Source organism: Podarcis melisellensis, assembly GCF_964234715.1.
Source record: "Podarcis melisellensis genome assembly, chromosome: 9".
NCBI lineage: Eukaryota > Metazoa > Chordata > Lepidosauria > Squamata > Lacertidae > Podarcis > Podarcis melisellensis.
This window is the reverse complement of record NC_138541.1, coordinates 72,749,360-72,774,964: the sequence shown is the minus strand read 5'-3', so window position 1 is coordinate 72,774,964 and position 25,605 is coordinate 72,749,360. Positions and strand designations below refer to the sequence as shown.

Here is a 25,605-nt window from a genome sequence, read left to right as displayed (position 1 = left end):
TCTCATCCTGAAGCAAAGTTCTTAACCCGAGGTACTATTTCTGGGTTAGCGGAGTCTGTAACCTGAAGCTTCTGTAACCTGAAGCATCTGTAACCCGAGGTACCACTGTACTGGCAGAGGGAGCTGACGTTTGTCCACAGACAGTTTTTCTGGGTCATGTGGCCAACATGACTAAGCCGCTTCTGGCGAAACTAGAGCAGCGCACAGAAACACCATTTACCTTCTCACCACGGCGGCGGTACCTATTTACCTACTTGCACTTTGGCGTGCTTTCAAACTGCTAGGTTGGCAGGAGCAGGGACCGAGAAATGGGAGCTCACTCTGTCGCGGGGATTCGAACCGCTGACCTTCCGATCGGCAAGCCCAAAGCTCAGTAGTTTACACCACAGCGCCACCCGCGTCCCTTGTGTCAGATACAGCATGGTTTTTAATTGTGTGTGTATTGCTGCTTTTATTTCTTATACTGTATTTTATTGCAGAATGCAGATTTTAAGTGTTCTTCACAGACCACCTGAATAAAGCTTTTGGATCACTACTGGTCTGAGGACCAGAGTTCAGAAACCCCTGTTCCATGCTATAGTCATTCTGACAGCTCAATACCTGAAGAGGAGAAGTGCTAGATTCTTAAACCCAGTAAAATATGGGCAACATGTGTCTCCCTAGGAAGTAAATTCATGTGACTGGGGCTGCCACCACGAAGGCCCTGCCTTTCGGGCTGATCAATCTAACGTATCCCGATAGCAGGCTGAGGAGAAGGGCCTCATGAGGCCTCTCTCAAAGGCCAGGGTAAATTCATACCTGAATAGTATCTCATGGCATCCTCAGCTACCAGCTGGATACAGCTGCCTGGCAAGACATCATGGAACTGATTCAGGAGGAGGAGCCTGCCACCAAAAGGGGACAAAAAATCAGGAGAGAGGAAGAGAGGAACTAGCTGGCATCTGTACAAAGCATGTGAGGGTCAGTGTGGTGTAGTGGTTAAGAGCGGTGGACTCGTAATCTGGTGAACCGGGTTCGCGTCTCCGCTCCTCCACATGCAGCTGCTGGGTGACCTTGGGCCAGTCACACTTCTCTGAAGTCTCTCAGCCCCACTCACCTCACAGAGTGTTTGTTGTGGGGGAGGAAGGGAAAGGAAAATGTTAGCCGCTTTGAGACCCCTTTGGGTAGTGATAAAGCGGGATATCAAATCAAAACTCTCCTTCTTCTTCTACAGGGGCTCCACACCTTGTCACAGTCCTCAGATGGAGAGCGGGCAGGATCCACGATAGGAGTGGGGAGGGAAAAGGTGGTGGGTGACCTTTCTTAGGATTTGGTGACCCTTCCTACTACCCCAACAAAGCCCCACAAGACCCCATACAGTGGTGCCTCGCAAGACGAAAAGAATCCGTTCCGCGATTCTCTTCGTCTAGCGGTTTTTTCGTCTTGCGAAGCAAGCCCATTAGCGGCTTAGCGGATTAGCGCTACAGCGGTCTAGCGGCTTCTAGCGATCAGCTGTTAAGTGGCTTAGCGGCTTAGGAAAAGGGGGGGAAGCGAAAAAAACCCAGGGGGACTCGCAAGATTTTTTCGTCTTGCGGAGCAACCCCATAGGGAAATTCGTTTTGCGAACCGCCTCCAAAACGGAAAACCCTTTCGTCTAGCGGGTTTTCCATCTTGCGAGGCGTTCGTCTTGCGGGGCACCACTGTATTCTGAACAGCACCAAATATTCGCATTCAAAGTTGTACCTCCACAGGTGCTGAAGCTTAGCCGAAGGGTACTGGAAAGAGCTTTGCTGCGACAAAGCAAAACTACTCAGAACCTCAACATCATGGAGCAGGTGCTCACACTCCCGGTTCCCCTTCTTAATCTGCTTCCAAAAGGAGAAAACATTTACAGAAAACAGCAATGGAAAGAAATGATCAGACGCATTTTTTTTTAATGATTGCCAGTTGCTTTGAATTGTTTTTCAATGCTGTAATTATTTATTTAATTGATGATGACGATGATAATCAGATACCGATAAGCAGAGATTGCAAATTGTAGCATTGCAACTCTATGTATTTGTACCCAGACCCTGCGGCCTTCCGGACCTTGTTGGACTACAACTCCCATCATTCCTGACTATTGGTTCTGCTGGAGCTGATGGGATTTGGAGTCCAACAGCAACTAGAAGGTTGTGCTTTCCTGTCTCACAAAGCAAGATAAGCAGATGCTGCAGCAACCAATGGGAGGCTTATGAGGACAAACTTCCCCCAAGTTGAGCTTCTAAGGTGATGCTGGTTTTAGAACTTCAGGAACAGAAGCTTCTGAGGACGTTTTGACTCTGAGCCAGACGACTGTCTAACCGGCGTTTTCCTGTGCATACTGACCTGTCCGTGTGTGGTGTATGTGCCATTATGGAGCTCCAGAAACAGTTCGCCAACCCAGGTGCACAGCTGAGCCCTTTCCTTTTCCAGGGCAGTGAAAAGCTGGTCAGGTGTGGACATCTGAACCCTGCGAGAAGGAAAGAAAGTTGTAGAAGGGGTGGGGAGAGCTTCAGGCCCAGAGACCAAATGCCTCTCCATGGGGGTGCTCAAAAGGCCACACCCTCTTTCCTCCAGGCCACGCCCCCTCAATGGCCCTGCTGCGCCACCTCCTAAGGTGCAGGAAAGTGTCCTCTGACTAGGTAAACACTAGTCAGGGGAGAGATGCAGGGGAGAGATGCAGAGAGTTAATGAGTGTTCATCCCAATTTGTTTATGGGGCATTTACAGTGGTATGTTGGGATGCGAACGGGATCCGTTCCGGAGCCCCGTTCGCATCCTGAATAGAACGTAAGACGTGACTGCGCATCTGCGCATGCGTGGGTCGCGATTCGTCGCTTCCGCGCATGACGTCATTTTTGACCATCTGCGCATGCGTGAGCGGCAAAACCCGGAAGTAACAGGCTCTGTTACTTCCGGGTTGCTGCAGAGTGCAACCCGAAAATACTTATCCTGAAGCATATTTATCCCGAGGTATGACTGTATATGGCTTCCCACAAATCTGTTATTCAGCCCATACCTTTGTGGGTCCATCTTCCTAACCACAGGAAGCCAGGCTTTTGTTTCTCCTTTTTAAAGTGGGCTTGTCAGGGTAGCAAAGGGAGACTGACCTTGGCAAGCCGTCTGTGTCCTTCATTCTCTTCAGCCTGTCCAGGATCTTCTGCGTTGGGCCGCCTCCCCCGTCTCCGAAGCCAAAGAGAGCGGCACTGTGGTTGACACGGCCCCTGTCCCTGTTGTTCTTCACCGTTTTTAACATCTAGGGCAGAGGCAACAACGTGTACGTGATGACGTGACCTCTTTTCGCAGGGAATGTTTATTTATTTTATTCACAAGATTCACATGCAGTTCCATTGTAAAAGAAAAGTTTGCAAGAATATAAGAGAAAACATCAACATTACTGCACTAGAAAAACTCAGTTTTTCTTTTTCCTTTCTCCTCCTGTGAAGAGGCTGCATCTTAATGTTTTAATGTTGCCTTTTAATCTTGTTTTTTAAATTGTATTTTAATCAACTTGTTTTTATTATGGGTTGTTAGCTGCCCTGAGCCCGGTCTTGGCTGGGGAGGACGGGGTATAATTAATTATTATTATTATTATTATTATTATTACAGGTATTTTAAAATATTCAAAATATTATTAAAAAGAAATAAAGACCCACGCATTTTCTACATTTCTGGATAGGCTTTCCCAAAGAAAAATCTTTTAAGCAGGCACTGAAAATAGTACAGTTAAGGTTGCTTGCCTGGTGTCAATATGGTTGATCCACACTGTCAGGGAACAGGGGAGGGAAGCAGGGTTGGGATACAGAGAGCCTCCAAAGCTCCTGAGGAGCAGTTCCTCTTCCAGTGAGCAGAAACGCCAGCCAAGCAAGGAAAGGGCTTGAGGATGCGGCTGAGAGCCCCAGTGCCTCACCTTGCCAGGCTGGCCAGGAGGGACCCACACCACGTCTGTTGCCCAGCTTGCGCAGAGGGGTGAAACACAAGGAAGGGAGGTGGAGGCTTGGGGTGTCTAAGTTCTTACGTTGGGGGAGAAGCCGGAAGGGGCCACTTCCGGATTCTGCAAGTGACTAAGACGGACATGAACTTTGTGGATCTGCACTGTAAATAGTTTGCACGATAAAACCTGTAAAAGACAGGTTTGGAGTCTTGCCTGGTTACTCGCGAGCAACCAGCAGCAGCCCCTGACACACACCACACACGCAAAGTACTGAAGTGAAGGACATGAGGCAGGAGTTGGTAACGCAGGTGGGCTGCGCACAGGTGAGCTGCAAGCAAGCTGCCGGCCAGCTCTGTGGAGGCTCCTTTTATTGACACAATATGCAAACCCAGGCAGATACATTTTGGGCTGTGACCTTTACACATCTTCCTGTTCCGAGATTGTGGGGTGGTACAAAGTTATTTTGGCACCTCTTTCCACCGCGTCATTTTCCCCTTACACAATGTATGACGAAGGAGACAAAGGTCACAGACAGAACACCGCAGACTACTGAGACCGCAAAAGGTTAGACAGAGGGCAAGATGTTCAGACAGCTGTGGCTTTATCTTGTGAGGGGAAGTGGGCTCCGCACCCAGCGATCATTCCTACAAAGCACATTTAAAGCGCATGGCTCCCCTCACAGGGGTTACAATTCCCAGCACCTTGGACAAGATATGGTTTCCAGGTCATTTAGTCCATTCCCTTGCAATGCATTCCTTCCAGCTGCCAGTCTTCAGAAGTGCTAGAAACCCCACGCCAACTTGGCCTTCACTTCCTTCTTCCGGGGGGCAAGTGGCCCTCACTCACCTCCTCCACACGACCAGCCAGCCCATAGGAATCTGCGGGTGGGAAGTGGGCTAAAACCTGGGACCCGTCAATGCCTTCCCAGACAAAGGTGTTGTGCTGCAAGAGAAGATTGTGGTCCATAGTCACATGGTTTATGTCAGGGGTTCCCACAGTTGGTGCTCTTGCCCCCTGGAAGGCGGTGGGACTACCTAGGGGGTGCTAAGAGGCAAGGGGGCTGCAGGGGGTGGGGCCCATCCGAGAGGCACTGATCACCGCATTTAATGATTTACTATTCTTATCGCTCGCAGAGCTTTTCCCTTTTCAGTTGCGAGTTGCCACAAGAGAGCCCGTTATTGGTAACAGCTATTGATTTTCTTACAAACTAGCTACTGGTCATTTGTGGTGGGCGAAGGTTTGTGCATGTTTGTTACATAGTTATATATAAATATTTTATGCTATAAATCTCCTTCACCTGTATGTTTTCATTAGCAAGAGTTTGTAAAAATATTTTTCGTGAAATTGTCTTTTTTTAATTGACTTAAGAAAATTATACAGACAGCAAAATGAAGAAGTAAAGTTAACATTGCCTTCTACCGATAAGAAATAATAATAAGTATTCCAATAATGAAAAAACTTAAAATACATTTACTTCCCCTTTTGAACTTCTGTTCTGGTTACAATATACTACTATTCTATAAGAATCTATTATATGCTTTGCTGTCCCATATATTATTTTATTTCCCAAATTCAACCTAACCCTCCCCTCCTCCCCACTGCTTCCCTTCACCTGTGTGAGATCTCCCCAACATAATATTTTTCGTGCAATAGTCTTTGTTATATTTCTTAGCTGCAAGATTATATCACAGCATATGTTTATTTTTTGAATACACGTGCAATTAATTGTTGCTGTTTTGAATTTAACTGTGTTACTACCCTCCTTAGTGGGTCGTGCAAACCGCTATTCTGAATAATGTTTTTTGGAGGGGAGGGGAGACATTGAGGATGAGTTTATGGAACCAAGCGGGTGGGAATCGCTGATTTAGCACTATGTCCAAACCCTAAACTGTGGTTAATCTTAACTACGGTTGGTGGTGGCAGCAGGGAGAGCCAGCTTCATAAACAATGGCTTGAATAACCCTATGATGCTACTGGGCAGATTTCAACTGGGAAAAAACACCCACCCAGGCACTCCTTTCAAGCAATGCAAGGAAAAGCTATTCCTTGTTCAATCTAAACCATAGATAAGCAAACTAAGGCCCGGGGGCCGGATTCAGCCCAATCGCCTTCTCAATCCGGCCCGCGGACGGCCCAGGAATCAGAGTGTTTTTACATGAGTGGACCGTGTCCTTTTATTTAAAATGCATCTCTGGGTTATTTGTGGGGCCTGCCTGGTGTTTTTACATGAGTAGAATGTGTCCTTTTATTTAAAATGAATCTCTGGGTTATTTGTGGAGCATAGGAATTCATTCACTCCCCCCCCCCAAAAAAAATAGCCTGCCCCCCCACAAGGTCTGAGATTCAGTGGACCGACCCCCTGCTGAAAACGTTTGCTCACCCCTGAAATTTCTAAACTACAGTGGTACCTCAGGTTAAGTACTTAATTCGTTCTGGAGGTCCGTTCTTAACCTGAAACTGTTCTTAACCTGAAGCACCACTTTAGCTAATGGGGCCTCCCGCTGCTGCCGGAGCACGATTTCTGTTCTCATCCTGAAGCAAAGGTCTTAACCTGAAGCAATATTTCTGGGTTAGCAGAGTCTGTGACCTGAAGCATATGTAACCTGAAGCGTATGTAACCCGAGGTGCCACTGTATTAGACTTTTTATTGACTGAAAAACAGCAAAACAACTCACCGGGAAAGTGTTCACGAGGTTCCAGCTAAGCTTTTGCGTTAGAAACCGGTGGATCCCGCAGCCGTTCATCACTTGGGGCAGCTGTGCAGAGTAGCCAAACGTGTCTGGCAACCAGAACTGATTGTGCAGGAGAAAAACAGGTGAAAGTGGACTTCACTGTCAGGGGTCCTTTACCTTGAATTTAATTACCTTTGAACCATTGCCTTTGATGGGTGCCCTAAGGGCCAGACTGAGAGGGCTTGAGGGCTGCATTTTGCCCCCATGCCTGAAGTCCCCCCCCACCCTGGGACCAAAGGACATGTCTAGGGCTGGGAGCACCTACCTCCAAGCATAGCTTCCCAAACTCCTTCTGGAAGAACCGCTGTCCCTGCAGGAACTGACGAACCATGGATTCTCCACTTGGAAGATTGCCGTCCTGGGGGAAGATCACAAGCCTGTAACCCTATGCAGAAAGCTTAAGCCCATCACTCTTTCCTACCCCTCCACCTGCACAGTTTGGCAGCGTTCTTCGCCGGAGCAATTGCCCATCCCAGAAAAAATAGTGCTCCATCTAAGAATTCTCAGCTCTAGCAGCCCAAGAAGATCAAGCAGTATGGACCACAGAGTACAATGAGATTCTTTTCAGGGCTGGCCAACGTGGTGTCCTCTAGATGGGCGCCCTGCTAATGCCCATCATCAGTGACCAAGAGTCATGCTGGCCGAGGCTGCTGGGAATTGGCGTACGAAAACATTTGCAGGTCGCCACATTGGCTACCCTGCTAGAAACCTAAGTGTTAAGTTGTGGGTGAACATATCAGACGACACAGCGATTCTTCAAACAGCTCTTGTTTATTCACAGGCCAGAACAGAACTGACTGAAGGGTTCAGTCAGCCTGCTTATATAGAGCTCCTGTACAACATTACTGTAACAATTTTCTAAAACTATCCAATCACTGAACGTCACTTTCGATCCCTTATTTGCATAACTATCTACAGTATCCCCCTGCTGGCCCAGGGTGAGAACTTCAGTACATAACTCTAAGGTAAAAAGAAGCTCAGTTCAACATCTGCAACGCAGGCAGAAGGTGAGATTTTCTGGCCTCAGGTCGCTTGCGTGGCCCAGATACTGAGAAGGGTGCTTTCCTTCTTACCATTTCCACCCAAGTGCCCCCAACAGGAATGAAACGCCCTTCTTTCGCAAACTTCTGAATTGTAGAGTACAACCCAGGGTACCAGTTCTTCACCCATTCAAACTGCTGAGCCTGCATTGAAAATGACAAACACATTCATTTATTTATTTCATTAATTTACACACCGCTTCGTTATTAAAATATAAAAAAATTCCTCAAAGTGGTTTAGGAAGAGAATAAAGCAATAACATCAAGTAAAGGCAACTCTTTAAAATATTCACAAAACAAAATCAGCAAGAAACTAAAAACAGATTAGAACACGCATCTACATTCTACACATCTGGGCAGGCTCTACTAAGCATTGAAAGAGAGAAGTGAAGGTGTTTGCCTGATATCAATAGGCAGGAAATTCCGAAGTGTAAATGCTGCCACACACTATGTTTCAGATCTTACAATGTGAAACAGGTATTATGTGGCACCTGTAATGTAAATTTAATATAATGAAAAGTCGTCATCCTGTACCCACACCTGCAACTTGTGTGCGAAAAATAAGTGCTACCATCCAGATTTGGAGAAGCATGACTCTAAAAATTTGAGCTAACAATCAATGTGCCCCTCAGTTACAAAACACAGATCAGTCGGAGTACATGCAACCCTTTCAGTTCTCCAGGACCATAGAAGAGTAGTGCCATGAGAGCAGCGTTTCATTTTGTATTTAGTTCCTTCATCAGAAATAATTTTTCATTAGCAATAATGTCTCTAGTCATACCAGGTTAGGAAATATTTGTGTGCAACAAACTCACATTCACCACCATTTGCAATACAAACGCCTATGTTTTAGTTGATTAAATACCTTGGTTTATGAACTTAATCCGTTCCGGAAGTCCATTCTTAAACCAAAGCGTTCTTAAACCAAGGCGTGCTTTCCCATAGCAGCGGGAGACTCAATTTACACCCAACAGGAAGCGGAACATGTTCTTCTTCCAAGGCAATGTTCACAAACCAAAACACCTACTTCTGGGTTTGCAGCGTTCTTAATCCAAGTTGTTCATAAACTAAGCTGTTCTTAAACAAAGGTAAAGGTACCCCTGACCATTAGGTCCAGTCGTGGCCCGACTCTGGGGTTGCAGAGCTCATCTCACTTTACTGACCGAGGGGGCCGGCATACAGCTTCCAGGTCATGTGGCCAGCATGACTAAGCCGCTTCTGGCAAACCAGAGCAGCACACAGAAACGTCCTTTACCTTCCCGCCGGAGCAGTACCTATTTATCTACTTGCACTTTGACGTGCTTTTTGACGTGATTTCGAACTGCTAGGTTGGCAGGAGCTGGAACAGAGCAACAGGAGTTCACCCCGTCGCGGGGATTCGAAACGCCAACCTTCTGATCAGCAAGTCCTAGGCTCTGTGGTTTAACGCACAGCGCCACCCGCGTCCCTTAAACCAAGGTACCACTGTATTTAATCAACTAAAACATGGGCGTTTGATCACTAGCTCCTTGGATCCAGCCTGCAGCCCCTCTGCCTCAGCCCCACCTGACACAAGGCAATCAGGCTAAGGTGAGCACGCAAACAGGACATAGTCGTAATCCGCATTGCTGCTGGGAAGCTGTGGCTGGATATGTGTGAGTGGGGCCTGTATATGGCTTTGGCACTGCTCACCACTGGCATGTGGTCCCCACAAGCTGACCCACGAAGGGAACACAGACCTTGACCTAAACTAGATCCCTTCCCGTACATAGACATATTAATAATACCTGTGAGCAAACAAAGGTGAACTCCGGGTTCTTCTCCATCAGGCGTATGACAGTCACCCAGCTGCGAGCACATTTACGGATCGTCTCATCGTAAGGCCACAGCCAAGCTAAGAGGACAATTGCAGGCAGGAGCTGGTTTATTCATTTATGATGCCCACGTGGCCTATGGCGGTCACAATCCTAGCTTGCCCGGCCCCATAGCAGAAGAGACAGGAAATAAGCCTCTCACATGGTATTCAGAAGAAACCAGAATCTTGTCAGCCGCATGCATGACTAGACAGGCAAACCATCTCCCTGCTGCCATGTCCATCTGGCAACTGAAAGACTAAGAGATCTGGCAGGCTGCTGCTGTGCTGTAAGTCTACACCTTTCTTTAGTAAAGCACTAGAACCGGTCATTCTGATGTTTTTGGCATCCTTATTTGGTATCCCTGCATCCCACCTCTCCCACAAGCCCTCTGTTGGGCCTGCAGTTCAGGACAACCACCCGCCGCCCACCCCAGCCACTTTTGCTGGTGCCCTCCCTACAACACTGTGCCAAAATGCACTTCTTGTTACCGGAATCAATGTGGCAATGGCCCATCGCCTGGATGACATGCTGACTCTCTCCATTCTTTTGACCGAAGACGGAGCAGGCAAGTTTGCGCGCTGCAGCAAAAGTCGATGGGTTGGCAACATCGCACAGGTTAACCATCCGATTGGCTGTGTAAAGTACCTGGAAGCTCCGCTGGTTTTCCTCCCCAAGAAGCTGCGTAACAGGAAAACGTTAACCATATGCTGGCAAAATATGTCGTCCACACAAGCCTATACCAAGGAACTGTTAGGTATTTGTTTTGTATATACCACTAAATCACAAAACATATCAATGCAGTTTACAACATCAAATGGTAAAAAACATACAGTAAAAGCACAAAAAATATTTTAAGTTAAAAGCAATAATAATAATAATATTTTTTATTTATGCCCCGCCCTTCCCAGCCAAGACCCGGCTCAGGGCGGCTAACACTAGATATAAAAAAAAATTGATTGAAATAAAAATTAAAAACAAGATTAAAATACAACATTAAAATGCAGCCTCCTTTCAGTAGAAACTCAAATCAAAAACTTTTTGGGTGATGAAAATGTCAAGTCTTCACCAAGGCCAACTATCCAGACTGGTCCTTTGTGGGCCAGAAAAAAGCCAGGGAAGTCCCCAAATAGGAGTTCCATCACAGAAGGAGAAAGGAAAAAAAGAAAGAGGGGGAGGGGATCAAGCCAATTCCAAGCCAAAGGCCAGGCGGAACAACTCTGTCTTACAGGCCCTGCGGAAAGAAATCAGATCCTGCAGGGCCCTGGTCTCATGAGGCAGAGCGTTCCACCAGACCGGAGCCAGAGTTGAGAAGGTCCTGGCTCTGGCTGAGGCTAATCTAACTTCCTTAGGGCCCGGGACCTCTAGGGTGTTACTATTTATGGACCTTAAGGTCCTCCATGGGGCATACCAGGAGAGGCGGTCCCGTAGGTACGAGGGTCCTAGGCCATGAAGGGCTTTAAAGGTCAAAACCAGCACCTTAAATCTGACCCTGTACTCCACTGGGAGCCAGTGCAGCTTGAAAAGCACTGGGTGAATATGCTCCCATGGCAGAGACCATGAGGAGCCTCGCTGCAGCATTCTACACCCGCTGGAGTTTCTGGGACAGCAACAAAAAAGAAAGGCTAAAAGTAAGCACCAACAAACCATTGTGGGAGAAGTATTCTTAATTGCCTGTGTAGGCCTGGCAGAATAAAAAACATTTCAGCAGGCATTTAAAAGTTGGCATAGAAGACACTCACTGAACCTCTATTGGCAGGGTGTTCCACAGGATGGGGCCAGTGGCACTCAAGGTTTGGTTTCTCACTGTTGTCAAACAAGCTTTGCCAACTTGGAGAAAGAGCAAGGATGCTCCTAAAGGTTATCTCAGTGACTGAGCTGAGATATAAAGGTTCAGGCCTGAAGTACCCTGGACCTAAGCTGTTCAGGGAAACCAAGTCCCAAATAAAGGCAGCAGCACTTGCCATATTCTGACACTTAGTGCAGGCCAAACCACAATCTACTATTTTCTAAGTCTCTGGCTCAGTATGTTAAGAAGCAAACAGTGGGACTTGTGTGCAAGCAAGAATATGCACAGACTGTAACTAAACACCCAATCCAAGCTGATGTGTGATGTGTGAATTCACAAAATATGGAGAAAGCAACTGTTTTGCATGCAGAAGATCCCAGATTCAACCCTTGGCAAGTAGGGCTAGGAATGTACCTTGACTGAAACCCCGGAGAGACCAGTCATGAGAGACCATCCTGAACTGAATGGACCCGAGATGCCCACAGTTGCTTGGGACATTCACAAACCTCTAATTAATTAGATCAATGGTTCCCAAAGTAGGCAGTACTGGCCAGGGCTGGCCCATCCATGAAGCAGACAGAGGAGGCCACCCCAGTGGCGTAGCGTGGGGGGGTGCAGGGGGGGCCGGCTGCACCGGGCGCAACATCTGGGGGTTAGGGTTAGGGGGCGCAAATCCACGGGTTAGGGGGTGCAAATTACTTGCCTTGCCCCGGGTGCTGACAACCCACGCTACGCCACTGAGCCACCCCACCCTACTGAGGCAGCAAGGGGGGCAGGGTGTGGGGCACACACACACAAGGCGGCACCTTCCTCCTTTGCCTCAGGCAACAAAACGGGATGGGCCACCCTTTTCCCTGGGGGTAGCAGTGGGATTGGGGGGGGGTGTTAAGAGGCAAGGGGCCAGCAGGGTGCTGCTAGAGGTGCAAATGATTGTCAGACATTGTAAAGCTGGTATCTCTTGATCAATTTTATCATTTTGTTGAATTAATTAAAGTAGTAGTTTGAACTGGATTTGAATAAATGTGCAATTGATTGCTAATGTTCCGAATTTTATTGCATTACAGTGGTACCTCGGGTTACATAAGCTTCAGGTTACATTCGCTTCAGGTTACAGACTCCGCTAACCCAGAAATAGTACCTCAGGTTAAGAACTTTGCTTCACGTTAAGAACGGACCTCTGGAACGAATTAAGTACTTAACCCGAGGTACCACTGTACTATCTTCCTTAGTAGGTCATGCAAAGTGCTGTTCTGAATAATGCTATTTATAGGGTAGAGTAGGGAGCACCGAGGGTGAGTTTACAGAACCAGGGGAGCGGTGACCCCAAAAAGTTTAGGAACAACTGAATTAGGCAATGGGGGAGGCGACTTCCTCCAGTGCACAGTCAGCATTTGAAGACAAATCTAGGAAGCATGAGCTTTACCTTAGCCATGTCCAGAAGAATCTCAAAGTCTACCAGAAGTTCATGGACCTCCCTGTTGAAGACCACCAGCTCTGCCTTCTGCAGGGAGAACTTCTTGTCAGGATCAGGTGGTGCAATCATGCTGCCTTTCCCAGCTCCAAACAGACCGTTGCAGGCAACCTCCACATACAGGGTCAAGCTAGGGAAGGGAGAAATGTCAGCAATCTCATCAGCCATCTAACTGTTTAATCCAGGGGTAGCAAACACAGTGCCTTGCAACACTCTTCACCCTCAGCCAACACGGTCTTGACTTCTTTTTAAATGAACAACTGCTGAAAGAAAATGGACAAAAATAGGCAACCTGACCTTCCTAGAAAAACGAAAGAATGGCCAAGAGGGCTTCCTTGCTCACCTGTGGGGGTCCGTCTCCTTTAGATTATCTGTCAGAATGTAGCTGGTCTTCTCACCTTCCCGCGTCAAACCCTGTCAGATTTTGGGGGGTGGGAGAGAGGGGATCAGAGGTAACCACTTAAATGTAACACAGTAGTGGACAACACTGCCTAAAACAGAACATGTACAAAACAAATGAAATACCGTGAAAATCCCTGAAATGAGAAGTAATTGACTAGAAATATTATCTTGTGGAAATAAACGAAATAATAAAAATCAAAACGCTTAAGGGAAAAAATTAGAAAAACCTAAAACTGAACAAAGACTTAATGGGATGCCGGCTACAAACCTCGTTTCACTGAACTATTCGGTTTCCTCAGAAGAAAATAGAAAAATCATAAACTTTAAATGGCCAAAATTCAAATAAAGGGGTCGAACCCCCCAAAATTCTGAAGTATTATAATCCTAGCTCAACCTAGGTAAAGCAAAGAGCAGTAATAAAGGATTGAGGACCCAACTGTGAAAATTCTAGTGCTGCTTTTACAGAAAGGTTTAAAAACCTAATGGCACAAATTCAAAGAAAGGAATAGAAGATAAGATAAGCTGTTTTATATTTTAAACAAACTCAAGAACAGGGCTGAAACGCTCCCATGGTCTAGATGTTACTGCTGATCAGTATTTGAATTTGAGCCATTTAGGTTTTTAAACCTTTTTGTAAAAGGTTAGAACGGAACATGGGGCATAACGTGCCAACACAATCATTGACTTGTCACTAACCATTGGCAATTGAATGCTGTACAAAGATATACACTACCTCCTTGCAAAAGCCAGTGAGGGCTTTTCAGCTGCATGGCAAGATCTGCTGCTTCTCCCTTCACACAGCCTGACATATATACTAGACTCTGAACCCTTTGTGGACATTGCCAACTCCCACCAACAAAGAACAGAGAGAGGGAGAGGGAGAGGGAGGGGGAGAGGGAGAGGGAGAGGGAGGGGGAGAGGGAGAAAGAAAGAAAGAAAGAAAGAAAGAAAGAAAGAAAGAAAGAAAGAAAGAAAGAAAGAAAGAAAGAAAGAATCATCTGCCTGGCTTGTTTCATCTCTAGTTAAATTCAGCACCATTTAAAAGGAGCCCATCTATGTATTTTAATTCTACTCTGGGCAAGGGGGCAGGATGCAAGACTTTCATATGGTCATGAGCGCTAGCTAATCAGCACTCTGCACATCCAGGTGAGGTTGTCACTTACCTGCACAGGTTGGCCATCCCTCCAAATCATTCCCTCTCCTTCACTTTCCCAAAGAAGGTGGACTTCCTTTCCTGTCCATTCCCTGGGGATGCTGAGATCTACTTTGAACCAGCAGGTCTTCCATCTTAGGGAAGTGACATGCACAATTTCAGGTGACTTTTTAAAAAAATAAACAAATAAATACAATACAATACAATACTTCTAATTTCCACAGGATAACTATCTCACTAGGATGGCAAGAAATGTATTAGTGTTCGCCCAACGCTTCAATCAGAAAAGGGGCCTGAAATCCCTGGCTCAACCAAAGCACACACCATTGATGTTACTTATGAGGGTCTAGGAAAAAGATGGGGCAATAAGCCTGATGTAACGGCACTCCGCTCAAATTTGCTTTGTCCCATAGCTTTCCATAGGGACGCGGGTGGTGCTGTGGGAGGGACGCGGTTGGCGCTGTGGGTAAAACCTCAGTGCCTAGGACTTGCTGATCGTAAGGTCGGCGGTTTGAATCCTTGCGGCGGGGTGAACGCCCGTCGTTCGGTCCCAGCTCCTGCCCACCTAGCAGTTCAAAAGCACTCCTAAGTGCAAGTAGATAAATAGGTACCGCTTTATAGCGGGAAGGTAAACGGCATTTCCGTGTGCGGCGCTGGTGCTGGCTCGCCAGCTGCAGCTTTGTCACGCTGGCCACGTGACCCGGATGTGTCTTCGGACGGCGCCGGCTCCCGGCCTCTTAAGCGAGATGAGCGCGCAACCCTAGAGTCGGACACGACTGGCCCGTACGGGCAGGGGTACCTTTACCTTTACCTACAGCTTTCCATAGCTGTGACTCAAGAATGTAGGGCTGGGGAAAATTCCCTGCTCAAAACTCTGGGAAGCCACTGTCAGTGTAGACAAGACTGAGCAAGACAGACCAATGGTCTGAATAGTATAAGGCATCTTCCTGTGTTCCTATTATATTTTTATTTTATTAATTTATATATCATCCTTCACCCAAAGATCTCGGGGCGGTTTACAAGATAAAAATACAGGATAAAAGCACAAAATAAATAGTTAAAACAAAACAATACCCCCTCGTCCCACAAACACATTAAAAAGGCCATAGAATATTAATCAGCCCAAGGCCTGGTTGAAGAGGAATGTTTTCATCTGGTGCCTCAAGATTAATAATGAAGGTCTGGATGAACCTCCCTGGGGAGAGCATTCTACAAATGGGGAGCCACTGAAGAAAAGGCGATTCTCATGTTACCGCCTTCCAGACATCTCATGGAGGAGGCACACGAAGAAGGGATAGTTTATATGTTCCTTTAATTCATTAGCCTCTAAGGGAATACGTACGTGCTTCCAAAACAGTCTCCAACTTTCACAGGCCTAAATTCTTGTCTGACAGCTTCGTCATATGGAATCCGCTGTGAGGTTTCAAAGCAAGAGAGAGATGCCAGCGGGCAGGAAGCACCAAACAACCTGCAGTGAAACACACACCTCAGTGTCATCAGCTCTTTGATATTTTTCATGAAATTGCAGTATACAGTGGTACCTCGGGTTAAGAACTTAATTCGTTCCAGAGGTCCGTTCTCAACTTGAAACTGTTCTTAACCTGAAGCACCACTTTAACTACAGTGATGCCTTGCAAGACAAAAATAATCCGTTCTGCGAGTCTCTTTGTCTAGCATTTTTTTCGTCTTGCGAAGCAACCCTATTAGCGGCTTAGCGGATTAGCGCTATTAGCGACTTAGCGGCTATTAGCGGCTAAAAAGCTATTAGCAGCTTAGCAGCTTAGAAAAAGGGGGGGGGGAGCGAAAAAAATCACAAGACTTGCAAGACGTTTTCGTCTTGCGAAGCAAGCCCATAGGGAAATTCGTCTTGCGAAGCGCATCGAAAAACGGAAAACCCTTTCGTCTAGCGGGTTTTTCATCTTGCGAGGCATTCGTCTTGCGGGGCACCACTGTAATGGGGCCTCCCGCTGCCGCCGGGCCGCCGGAGCACGATTACTGTTCTCATCCTGAAGCAAAGTTCTTAACCCGAGGTACTATTTCTGGGTTAGTGGAGTCTGTAACCTGAAGCGTCTGTAACCTGAGGTACCACTGTACAAGTATAATTATAAATAAATAAAATAAATCTGATGGGTCACTGTGGAGAAAAAGATGCTTGACAACTTTGCTTGAGAACAGAAATCGCACGGCAGCGGCGGGGGGGGGGGCATTGGCTAAAGTGGTACCTTTTAAGAATAGACCTCCACAATGAATTAAGTTCTTAACCCGAGGTACCACTGTATTCAGAAGCAGCATTGACTCCAACTGTGGAAGTAGAAATCAGATGGCATGTTTCACAGCAAACAGTTACAATGGCTGGAGATCAATCTGTCCAAACCCGGGAATGCTTTCGTTGAGACACTGCAAGGGATTGGACAAGATGACCATCAGGGTCACTTCCATCTCCACAATTCTATGATTAAAAAGATGGGGCTACAAGGGCCACTTTGAAACTTGGAAGTCTCATGTAGCGTCTAACAGCAAAAGACAGGACTCTCGAAAGGCTCTTAAACCGTACAGTACTTATATTGTGCTATCCTCTGGACCCAACATGGCCACAACCACCTTCTAAAATATGGTCACATCAAATCCCCCATGCAGGCCAAACTGTGTGTTCTTAAGAATGTAATAACCATGAGAAGAGTCTACTGGATCCAATCAATCAATAAATATTTTTTTATTTATACCCCGCCCTTCCTGATTTAAAATTCCGGGCTCAGTGCAGCTAACAGCAAATATAAAACATTGGTTAAAGTGCGACTTAAAAACAGCATAAAAACACAGCATAAATGCAGCATCAATGTCAATAAAATTCTAAAATTCAGGGGTCATTTTTTGGGGGGGGGGGAGAAACCCAGTCAGTAGACATCAAATGATCACCAGGGCTAACTGGCCAAGTTGGTCCTACTAGGGCCGGCAAGGAGACCAGGGAAGAGCTTAAAAGTGGGATCCCAGAAGGGTTTCTTCATAGAAAAGGAAAGGGAAATGGGAACAGAGGATCAGGTTAATTCAAATTGAAGGCTAGGCGGAATAGCTGTATGAATTGGCCCATCTAGTCCAGGAGGGGGCAGGCCTTTTGTTGGGGGTGTGTGCAGAAACTCAGTTAGCTATTCATTTGTATTGATTTGAATTGATTTGGGGGAGCGGTTGCCCCTTCCTGCTCCCCGCATGGCTTCGCCAATGGACTTGAGCACAACAGCACTTTCCCCCGCCCCTGCAGTTTCCAGAAACTGATATTCACAAGTGTTATTTGCTCCAATTGTTGGAGGCAGAGCACAGCCATCGCAGCTAGTAGCCATCCATAGCCCTCTCCCCCATGAAACTGCGACGGTAAGCCATCCAAATTGGTGGCCATCACTGCCTCCTGTGGGAGGGAGTTCCGTAGTTTAACGCTGCGCTGCGTGAAGAAGGAAGCCAGGTGGGGAGAATGGGGAAGGCTTTAGGTGTCGGACCAGCACAAGCCCACCTGCCCCGGAGGTTGCAGTCCGTGAAGTATATCTCGGAGATAAACTTTTCGACCCGTTCGAGTGTAGTTCGCCGGTGCTTCAATACGGCAGGTTTTAGCTCTGCCCCGGACCCCGCCATGGCTCTCCAAACGCAAAAATTAATCCCTTTGGTACGGCACGTAAATATCTCCGCTGCACAACACAACTGAGCACAATGGTTCCGCCTCTCCTGGGCTCCCGAATGCGCGGCTCTCGGGTTCCAGGAAAGCGGAGTTGTCTTTTTTTAAGGCGCAGGCGTATGAAGGAAACGAAGTCTCCGTCCTTCCCCTCAGTTTCACTTTCCACAGTAGCGAAGTTTATGCCCTTGGTGGCCAAAAGGAGGGCACTGCGTTTTCCTCTGAGCCCCAACGTGTACAGTACAAGTTTACCGGATGTGGATAGCGCATATCCTGTGAAAGATCCACGACTGGTTATTTTGCGAGACAATGCAATAGAATCTGTACAGAATGTGTAAGGGAGTTGGGGAGCCTTGCTGTGAGGACAGTCACAGTCCTCTGCCCCCACTGTTAGCACCAAAGGGCAAAGTCTAACATAGTTAGGTTTTGACCACCAATTTTTCCCTCCCAAAGAAAAAGACCACACAAAAATACACAGAACCTTGTGTGCTTGCTGTTCTAAAAGGACAAGGCTCTTCCCTCCCCCCCCTTTTTTCAAAAATGCATTTATAAAAAATATGTGCCCCCCAACTTATGGTCCACAGTGAGACGGCCCCAACAGTGCCTACCCCTGACCATTAGGTCCAGTCGTGACTGACTCTGGGGTTGCAGCGCTCATCTCGCTTTATTGGCCGAGGGAGCTGGCACACACCGCACACGGCCAGCATGACTAAGCCGCTTCTGGTGAACCAGAGCAGCACACGGAAACACCACTTACTTTCCCGCCAGAGCGGTACCTATTTATCTACTTTGACGTGCTTTCGAACTGCTAGGTTGGCAGGAGCTGGGACCGAGCAACGGGAGCTCACCCCATCGCAGGGATTCGAACCGCCGACCTTCTGATTGGCAAGTCCTAGGCTCTGTGGTTTAACCCACAGTGCCACCTGCGTCCCCAACTGTGGCTTACAATGTAACAATTACTTTAAAAATACATTGCTCCTGTGCAACAGTGGTACCTTGTTTGATTAGCACCTTCTTCCAAGGGGGCTCAGGGTGGTGTACTGTACATGGTTATTTATCCTTCTTGCTTCTTTTTCTCACAGCAACCCTTCAAGGTAGGCAAGTCTGAGAGGTGGTGCCTTGCTCTACGTTACCCACTGAGGTTCGTGGTTTGAACTGAAATTTGATCAAGGCCTGACTGCTCCTAGCCCAACACACACCACACCAGTGCCTCTAACACAGAAGCAGAACACCTTCTCTGGGTGACCTGGGGCCATGCAGTAGAGAGGCAAAAGTGGGTAGATCAATGAAAGCAGATTTTACCTTTCTACAGCAAGGTATTTTCCATACAGACTCACACACCCCTCTCTGCCCAGGCATGCAAGAGGCATCGTCGAAGTTCAAGGGCACATCTCTCCTGAGGAGCACTGAAGGAGAGCATGAAGCAGGACCAGTGAGGAGGGTAGGCTGAAGATGATCCAGTGGGCCAAAAAAGGGGGCCTGATGAGCCACATTCAGCTCCCCACCCAATCTCATGAATGAATAAGGCACATGGAAGGGGCAGGAACCCAACCAGCCTGGCAGCTAAATCTTACTAGTGCAAAGGGAGCAACATCCTCTACCACACCCAAGGGCAGCAGGTGAGCTTTGGAGATCCATGTGGCTGTCACACCCAGCTCAGCCCTTCAGCACCTGGCCGCTGCTCCGCCTGATACCAACTTGCTGCCCATTCAAACCAATGCCACAGGGCAGTGAGACACCAGCAAGTGCCTTAATGGTCTGAGCATGCATGATGTCTGCTTGTGGATCCCTCTTTCTCTCTGCTCCCTGTCCGCGTCCTATGCTCACAGCGCAATCTGTGAAGTCTTCAGCGAGGGGAGTTGGTGGGAATTATACCACATGCTTTGATAGCCTTTATTAGGAAGAGATGAAAAAAGAGAGTGCAAGAGAAAGGAGTTAGGAGACTCTGCTAACTCAAGACTGCATGTCAAGGTACGTGCAGGGAAAATTCAAAGAAAGCAGGCACCCTGTTAATTCTCGGTGAATCAGACCCTGGCATAGCTGTCAACCTTCCCTTTTTTTTGCGGGACATTGCCTTATTCCAGCGCCGTTTCCCGCTGCCATCCTGGATTGTTAGATATTCCGTAGACTGTCCCAGTGGCGTAGCGTGGGTTCTCAGCACCCGGGGCAAGGCAAGTAATTTGCGCCCCCTAACCCGTGGATTTGCGCCCCCTAACCCATGGATTTGCGCCCCCTAGCCCGTGGATTTGCGCCCCCTAACCCGTGGATTTGCGCCCCCTAACCCATGGATTTGCACCCCCTAACCCGTGGATTTGCGCCCCCTAACGCGAACCCCCAGATGTTGCGCCTGGTGCGGCCGGCCCCCCCTGCACCCCCCACGCTACGCCACTGGACTGTCCCCAGGACAGGTGAGGCTGCTGATCCCTTATTTTCAAGTCTGAAAGTTGACAGCTATGGACCCTGGGCTTCTTTTCCCTCCGAGAATGTGACTTCATTTCTACGCAGGTGTAAAGCCTAGGCGAGGGAACATCTGTGGATGAGCCTGTGCAAATCATAGGCCTGGGGACTCCCCTTTTGTGGGCTCCCCAGCAGCAGCCACTTTCGCTAGGACCAAGGGAAGCCGCCTCGACCACGGCAGGGAAGAAGCCCAGCCCCAAGCAAGCCCTTCCCCCTTCCGACCAGGGGCTGCCTCCGGAGGGGGGGGGCAGCCTCGCCCGGCCCAGCCAGCGACGCCCCCAGCGGCAGCGCACGCGGCCCCTTTGCCCTCCTTCGACAAACACGGCGGGGCTCAAGTGTCGCGAGAGCTGCGGCCGGCCCGCTGGCCAGCGCCGCTATTCCTTCCCCGCAGTAGAGCCTCGCGAGATTTCCGGCCGCTTTCCTTTCTTGCCGGCGGCCGAGCTCTCGCGAGAGCTCTCCCGCCCCCCCCCCCCACACCGCGACGAGAGGGAGGGGCCGAGGCGAGCCTGTTATCTCCTCGCCGCGCTTAACCTCTCGCGGCGTTTGAGGGAAGACTCCGCCCCTCCTGGGCACTTGGCCCCTCGCGCCCCCCTCCCTCGCCGCCGCCGCCGCCTTTCTCGGGAGGGAGTGACATGGAGCCGGCCGGGCCAGGTCAGTGTGAAGGGAAGCCGGGCGGAGGGAGGGAAGGACCCCGCGCCCCCTCGGCCCTCCTCAAGCGCATTCCTTCTCCTGCCGCCCCCCCCCTCAGGCCTCCCGTCGCCGCCTCATTTCACCTCAGAGCCCCCCCCGGTCTTTTCTGTCCCTTTTCCTTTGTGCTTGCCTCTCCCCCCCCCCCCGCCAGCCCCCCCCCCCGTCTTCAGAGGGGCCGGGGTCTGTCGGCCATCTTCTCTCCCCAGCCCGGTGTAAAGGGAGCGGAGGAGGCGGGGGCGGGGCTGCTGACCTCTGTCAGGGCTGGGCCACTTCAGGTTGCGCGGGGGGGGGGAGTCAAAGAATGGGGTGGGGTTACATTTTTTTTACTGCGCCTCTGGGCGCTTGATTTGGGGGAATAGGAGAGGCCTTGTTTTCGTGGGGTGGGGGGGTGTTTGTGGCAGGGATTGCGGGGGGGGGCGTTGTTCCCTCAGTGAACATTCCTCCCTACTTAAAAACAAATATCTTCTACTCACCGAAGGCTAGCGTTTTGGAGAGAAACGCACGCCCTCTGGTCCTCTGGCTTTGTGTACACTATATAAACTACTTTTCCATTTGTGCATGTGTGCTGTAAGGGGGGGGGGCTGCCATGTCACACTCCTGGCTTTCTATGTGTAGGGAGTTGTTTTTAAAGAAAGCTGGTGTGTCAAGAAACTTGGCTTTGCTGTGACACACTAGTTACCTGTGCGCAGGGAGTTAACTGAATGCTGCTTCATATATTTTTTAATGTCAATCTTTGCGCATACACACACACACAGCCCTGACACAGGTTTGAGGTGCATCCTCTTTCAAGTGAGAAAGTAGGCCATTATTATTTGGTATAAACGTGATCGGATTTTTGTGTTATGCCTTTGGGAAAATGAAACAAAATTGTCCTCTGTGCCTCATGTAACAGTTTTCATGCTCTCTCTGTTGTGTTTAATTTTTTTCCTATTATTTTTTGCACTCCTTGCTGCTCAGCCAGAAGAGCCTGGTTATTTTAAATTATTATTATTATTATTATTATTATTATTGCTTGACAGGTGCAGATCAGTATGTAAAAGGGAAATTTAGGAGCTGGTCTGCGCTGTTGCTCCTGCTTCTTTTAATTTCTCCCACATATTTGCATTCCTCTATCCCCCAGCAAAAGCTGTCAGCTGATGGCAGGAGATGGGCATGCTCAAACAGCATAGAAAATGCAAGTGATGTTAAGATTGAGTTGGGGGATGATTCTCTTTACTGAAAAGTATTTCATGTTAAAGCCTCCACCAGCAAAATGGCCTCGCCAGACAATGAGTCCAGCTTGCAAAATGGCCAGGAACTTTCCCCTTGGATTCAATGCAAGTCAGCATACTGTGAGGAATGGTGATTTTTTTTTTTTTAAGGGCTTGGGTTACTAAAGCTTGAAAACTGTTAGGCCAATTATGAATAGTAGCAATGAATAGAGCACAACCCTCTTGCATTTTTCAGAATGTCCCAGTTTACTAGTGTGAGGAATCTATGCAGCTCAAACCTTCAAAGAGAAAGATATTTTGTTTGTTTCTTCAAATAACTTTTAAAAAAGAAGGTATACCTTGTGCCTTAACCCTTACATTTCCCCCCAAAAATTGCTTGAGGCTACTCAAATATGATGAAGCATGTTAATGGGAACAATATTTTATATAAGTATGATCAGACTTGTATGGCTACTTTTGTAAAGAAATTTAAATATATATGCCCATTATGAAGCATGTAAACACCACTTAAAGCTATAATCAAAATATTTGTTATGTAATAAAAAATCACGTAGTCATAACCTCTAGTTCTGCAAACTCTTAATTTAGTCCCCAGTAGTACAGTATAAAGCTTTTTAGCCTCTTTGAAACTGATTCTGGTATTTAAACAATCAGGGGACTGTAAAATGGCAGAGTAGCAATAAAGTACATTGCTATTGGTGTTTAACCCACCCAAACCAAAGGGCTTAAATAGAGCACAATTCCTGTATGTATTTATAGAAGTAAATCTCACTGTGTTCAGTGGGTCTTACTTGTAGGTGCATTGTATTTAGAAGTGCAGCCTAAGCATGCTGACCTTTGAATTGTGACTGATTAATACTGTACAGTATTCCTGTTTCAGGGGGAAATCCCCTCGGTTAAACCACAGTGGAGCTTTTTTATTCATCCAGATGTTGCTGCTTCCAAATGTAGCTATAGAATAATTAGAATGGAGGGTTGAGAGAGGATTGGAAGACAGAATACATTTAATCTATTACACACTATCTAAAGATTAGTGGCAGTAAATTGTGCAAAGCCACTCTAAATTGTTCTGTTTGTTCCTTAGAATTGTAATCGGTACAACTTGAGTAAATTATTTGAATAACGTATCTACAATAGAAGATGTAAAAACATTTTTGATGTTTACAGCTGCACTCCTAAGCTTGCATGTTGAGAATGCATTCAAACATAGTACAAAACCACAGTTCATTGCTATGGGAATGAGCACAAGTTATTTGCAGTGAACAGAATGGTCCCTCATTTCATCCAAACTGAGAAGAAGAGTGGTCAGTAATTGTGGTCGCTAACAGTGGTTACTGCTAATGGCGGGACGGGGTGGAAACAGAGCACATTTTAAAATTTAACTTGTTTCCCTAAACTATAGTTAATACTAAATACAGCTTTTCCAGTTTTGAATACAACTACAGTTGACAACTGAAGCAAAAGCTTTCAGTGTCTTCCTCCTGACCACACTGGAGGAATGCATGGGTCCTGAGGCTTGTGCACATAATGTATTGTGTGTAAACCAGGCCCTTGAAATTAATGGAGCTTACAAACAATTCTTGGGGAGGAAATGCAGTATAAATACTTAAGTAGGAAAAGCATTTCTCATGCATTATTCCAATCAGTTTGCAGATTTAAGTGCCCGACAAATTGTACTGTACACGTGTTTTCTCACTTAGAACTCCACCCTTATAGTTTTCATCCTATTTTTGTTACCTGGTTAACAGTGTGTGAAATTAGCCAGGGCAATTTGGCACGTGGCTGTCGGCCACTTGCAACCAAGTGAAGATGCCTGGGCGCCATGATGGCACCTGACATCTCCACCATCTAGAGGTGCATGCCTGGGGATCATTGGATCTTGAATGTTTTCACACACCGATACCACACCTTATCAGTTCTATTTTATCTGTACAATCAGAATGAATTTCAGGAACCAGAATGCTTTTTCTGTGCAGGAGTAGTGAAATTGTTGTCGCTTGTCTTCACTTACCCCACCCCACTGCCCTGCTCACAGTTGGGAAGAATATTATTACGTTATGAATAAGAAAAAGAGGTAGGAATAGGCCAATATATGGACTGTCCCTGGATAAAGTGGCTTCTTTAACTTCTCAAAGTTTTTTACCTAGCTCAGGGTTGTCATCTGAACTATATACTGTAACTGAGACTCAGTCACAGCCATTCAGTAATTTGAAAAATAAGACTTTAGAGCCATCTTACCCAAAAATGGCAACTAGACATTCCGTTTTGGTGACTGTAACGTTGACTTAAGGAGCCATTTAGCACCTAGCTTATATATGTGAGTTTCTAACACTGCTGGTTAATATGCATTCCTGTGCAGTCTAGATCAATTGTGCTTACCTAGGAGTAAATGTGAATACAGTGGTGCCTCGCAAGACGAAATTAATCCGTTCTGTGAGGCTCTTCGTATAGCGAAGGCTCTTGCGAAGCAAGCCCATTGACAGCTTAGCGGATTAGCGCTATTAGCGGTTTAGCGGCTTTTAGCGATCAGCTGTTAAGCAGCTTATCAGCGGATCAGCTGATAAGCGGCTTAGCGGCTTAGGAAAAGGGGGGGGGCCGCAGGAACTCGCAAGACATTTTCGTCTTTCGAAGCAAGCCCATAGGGAAATTCGTTTTGCGAAGCGCCTCCAAAACGGAAAACCCTTTCGTCTAGCGGGTTTTCCGTCTTGCGAGGCATTCGTCTTGCGGGGCACCACTGTAGAATTATAGCTGTAGTTTTTTATCATATATACCTGTCTTCTTTTGGTAAGAAGTCATTGTCAATAGTTGCTTCCCTTCTTCTGTTGTTCCATATCTGTGCTATTATCGGTTATATATATCATAACAACATATTATATTAATCATCAGTATGACTTGTCTTTCAGAGCGCCTTTTCCAGCACTTAATTGAACCACTGAATGACAGAACAGACAAGAAGTTCTACAATGTTGCTAAACTGGGAGGCACCAAATACGGTAACACTTAATTGTCTTTTTCATTAATAATGTGATACCTGCAATATTGTATTACATAAGATTTTTAAATGCTGATTTTCTATAGGTTGGTATGCACTTCTGGTTTTCTTCAGAACTGTTTGAAATATATGGCTTAATATAAGACACTATTACATGCTGATCACACTGCCATGGAAATGATTACATCTACTGCATAAATAGCACAGTCCTAAACCTGCCTGCTCAGAAGCAAGCAGTATTGAAT

General features: G+C 47.1%; 2 protein-coding genes across 3 annotated transcripts in view; one reads left to right on the top strand and one right to left on the bottom strand.

The window, feature by feature from the left end:
- MAN2C1 (mannosidase alpha class 2C member 1) overlaps positions 1–18,230 on the bottom strand; it is a 32,501-nt gene extending 14,271 nt beyond the window's left edge. The window contains exons 1-15 of one of the 2 annotated variants that reach the window (XM_081925562.1): positions 17,855–18,230; positions 15,695–15,820; positions 14,363–14,486; positions 13,141–13,211; positions 12,750–12,927; positions 10,029–10,218; positions 9,472–9,578; positions 7,739–7,849; positions 6,931–7,023; positions 6,609–6,725; positions 4,780–4,875; positions 3,110–3,255; positions 2,347–2,470; positions 1,723–1,844; positions 799–884 (exon numbers count right to left, since the gene is read on the bottom strand). In XM_081925562.1, the coding sequence (XP_081781688.1) occupies positions 799–884; positions 1,723–1,844; positions 2,347–2,470; positions 3,110–3,255; positions 4,780–4,875; positions 6,609–6,725; positions 6,931–7,023; positions 7,739–7,849; positions 9,472–9,578; positions 10,029–10,218; positions 12,750–12,927; positions 13,141–13,211; positions 14,363–14,486; positions 15,695–15,820; positions 17,855–17,973 (1,810 nt within the window). In that variant the 5' untranslated portion in view covers positions 17,974–18,230. Of the gene's footprint in view, positions 1–798; positions 885–1,722; positions 1,845–2,346; positions 2,471–3,109; positions 3,256–4,779; positions 4,876–6,608; positions 6,726–6,930; positions 7,024–7,738; positions 7,850–9,471; positions 9,579–10,028; positions 10,219–12,749; positions 12,928–13,140; positions 13,212–14,362; positions 14,487–15,694; positions 15,821–17,629; positions 17,790–17,854 lie in introns of those variants that run through there. The other variant, XM_081925563.1, reaches the window with a different exon arrangement.
- Positions 18,231–20,956: 2,726 nt separating this feature from the next.
- IREB2 (iron responsive element binding protein 2) overlaps positions 20,957–25,605 on the top strand; it is a 36,151-nt gene continuing 31,502 nt past the window's right edge. The window contains exons 1-2 of the mRNA XM_081925566.1: positions 20,957–21,118; positions 25,272–25,361. Of these exons, the coding sequence (XP_081781692.1) occupies positions 21,100–21,118; positions 25,272–25,361 (109 nt within the window). The 5' untranslated portion in view covers positions 20,957–21,099. The remainder of the gene's footprint in view (positions 21,119–25,271; positions 25,362–25,605) is intronic.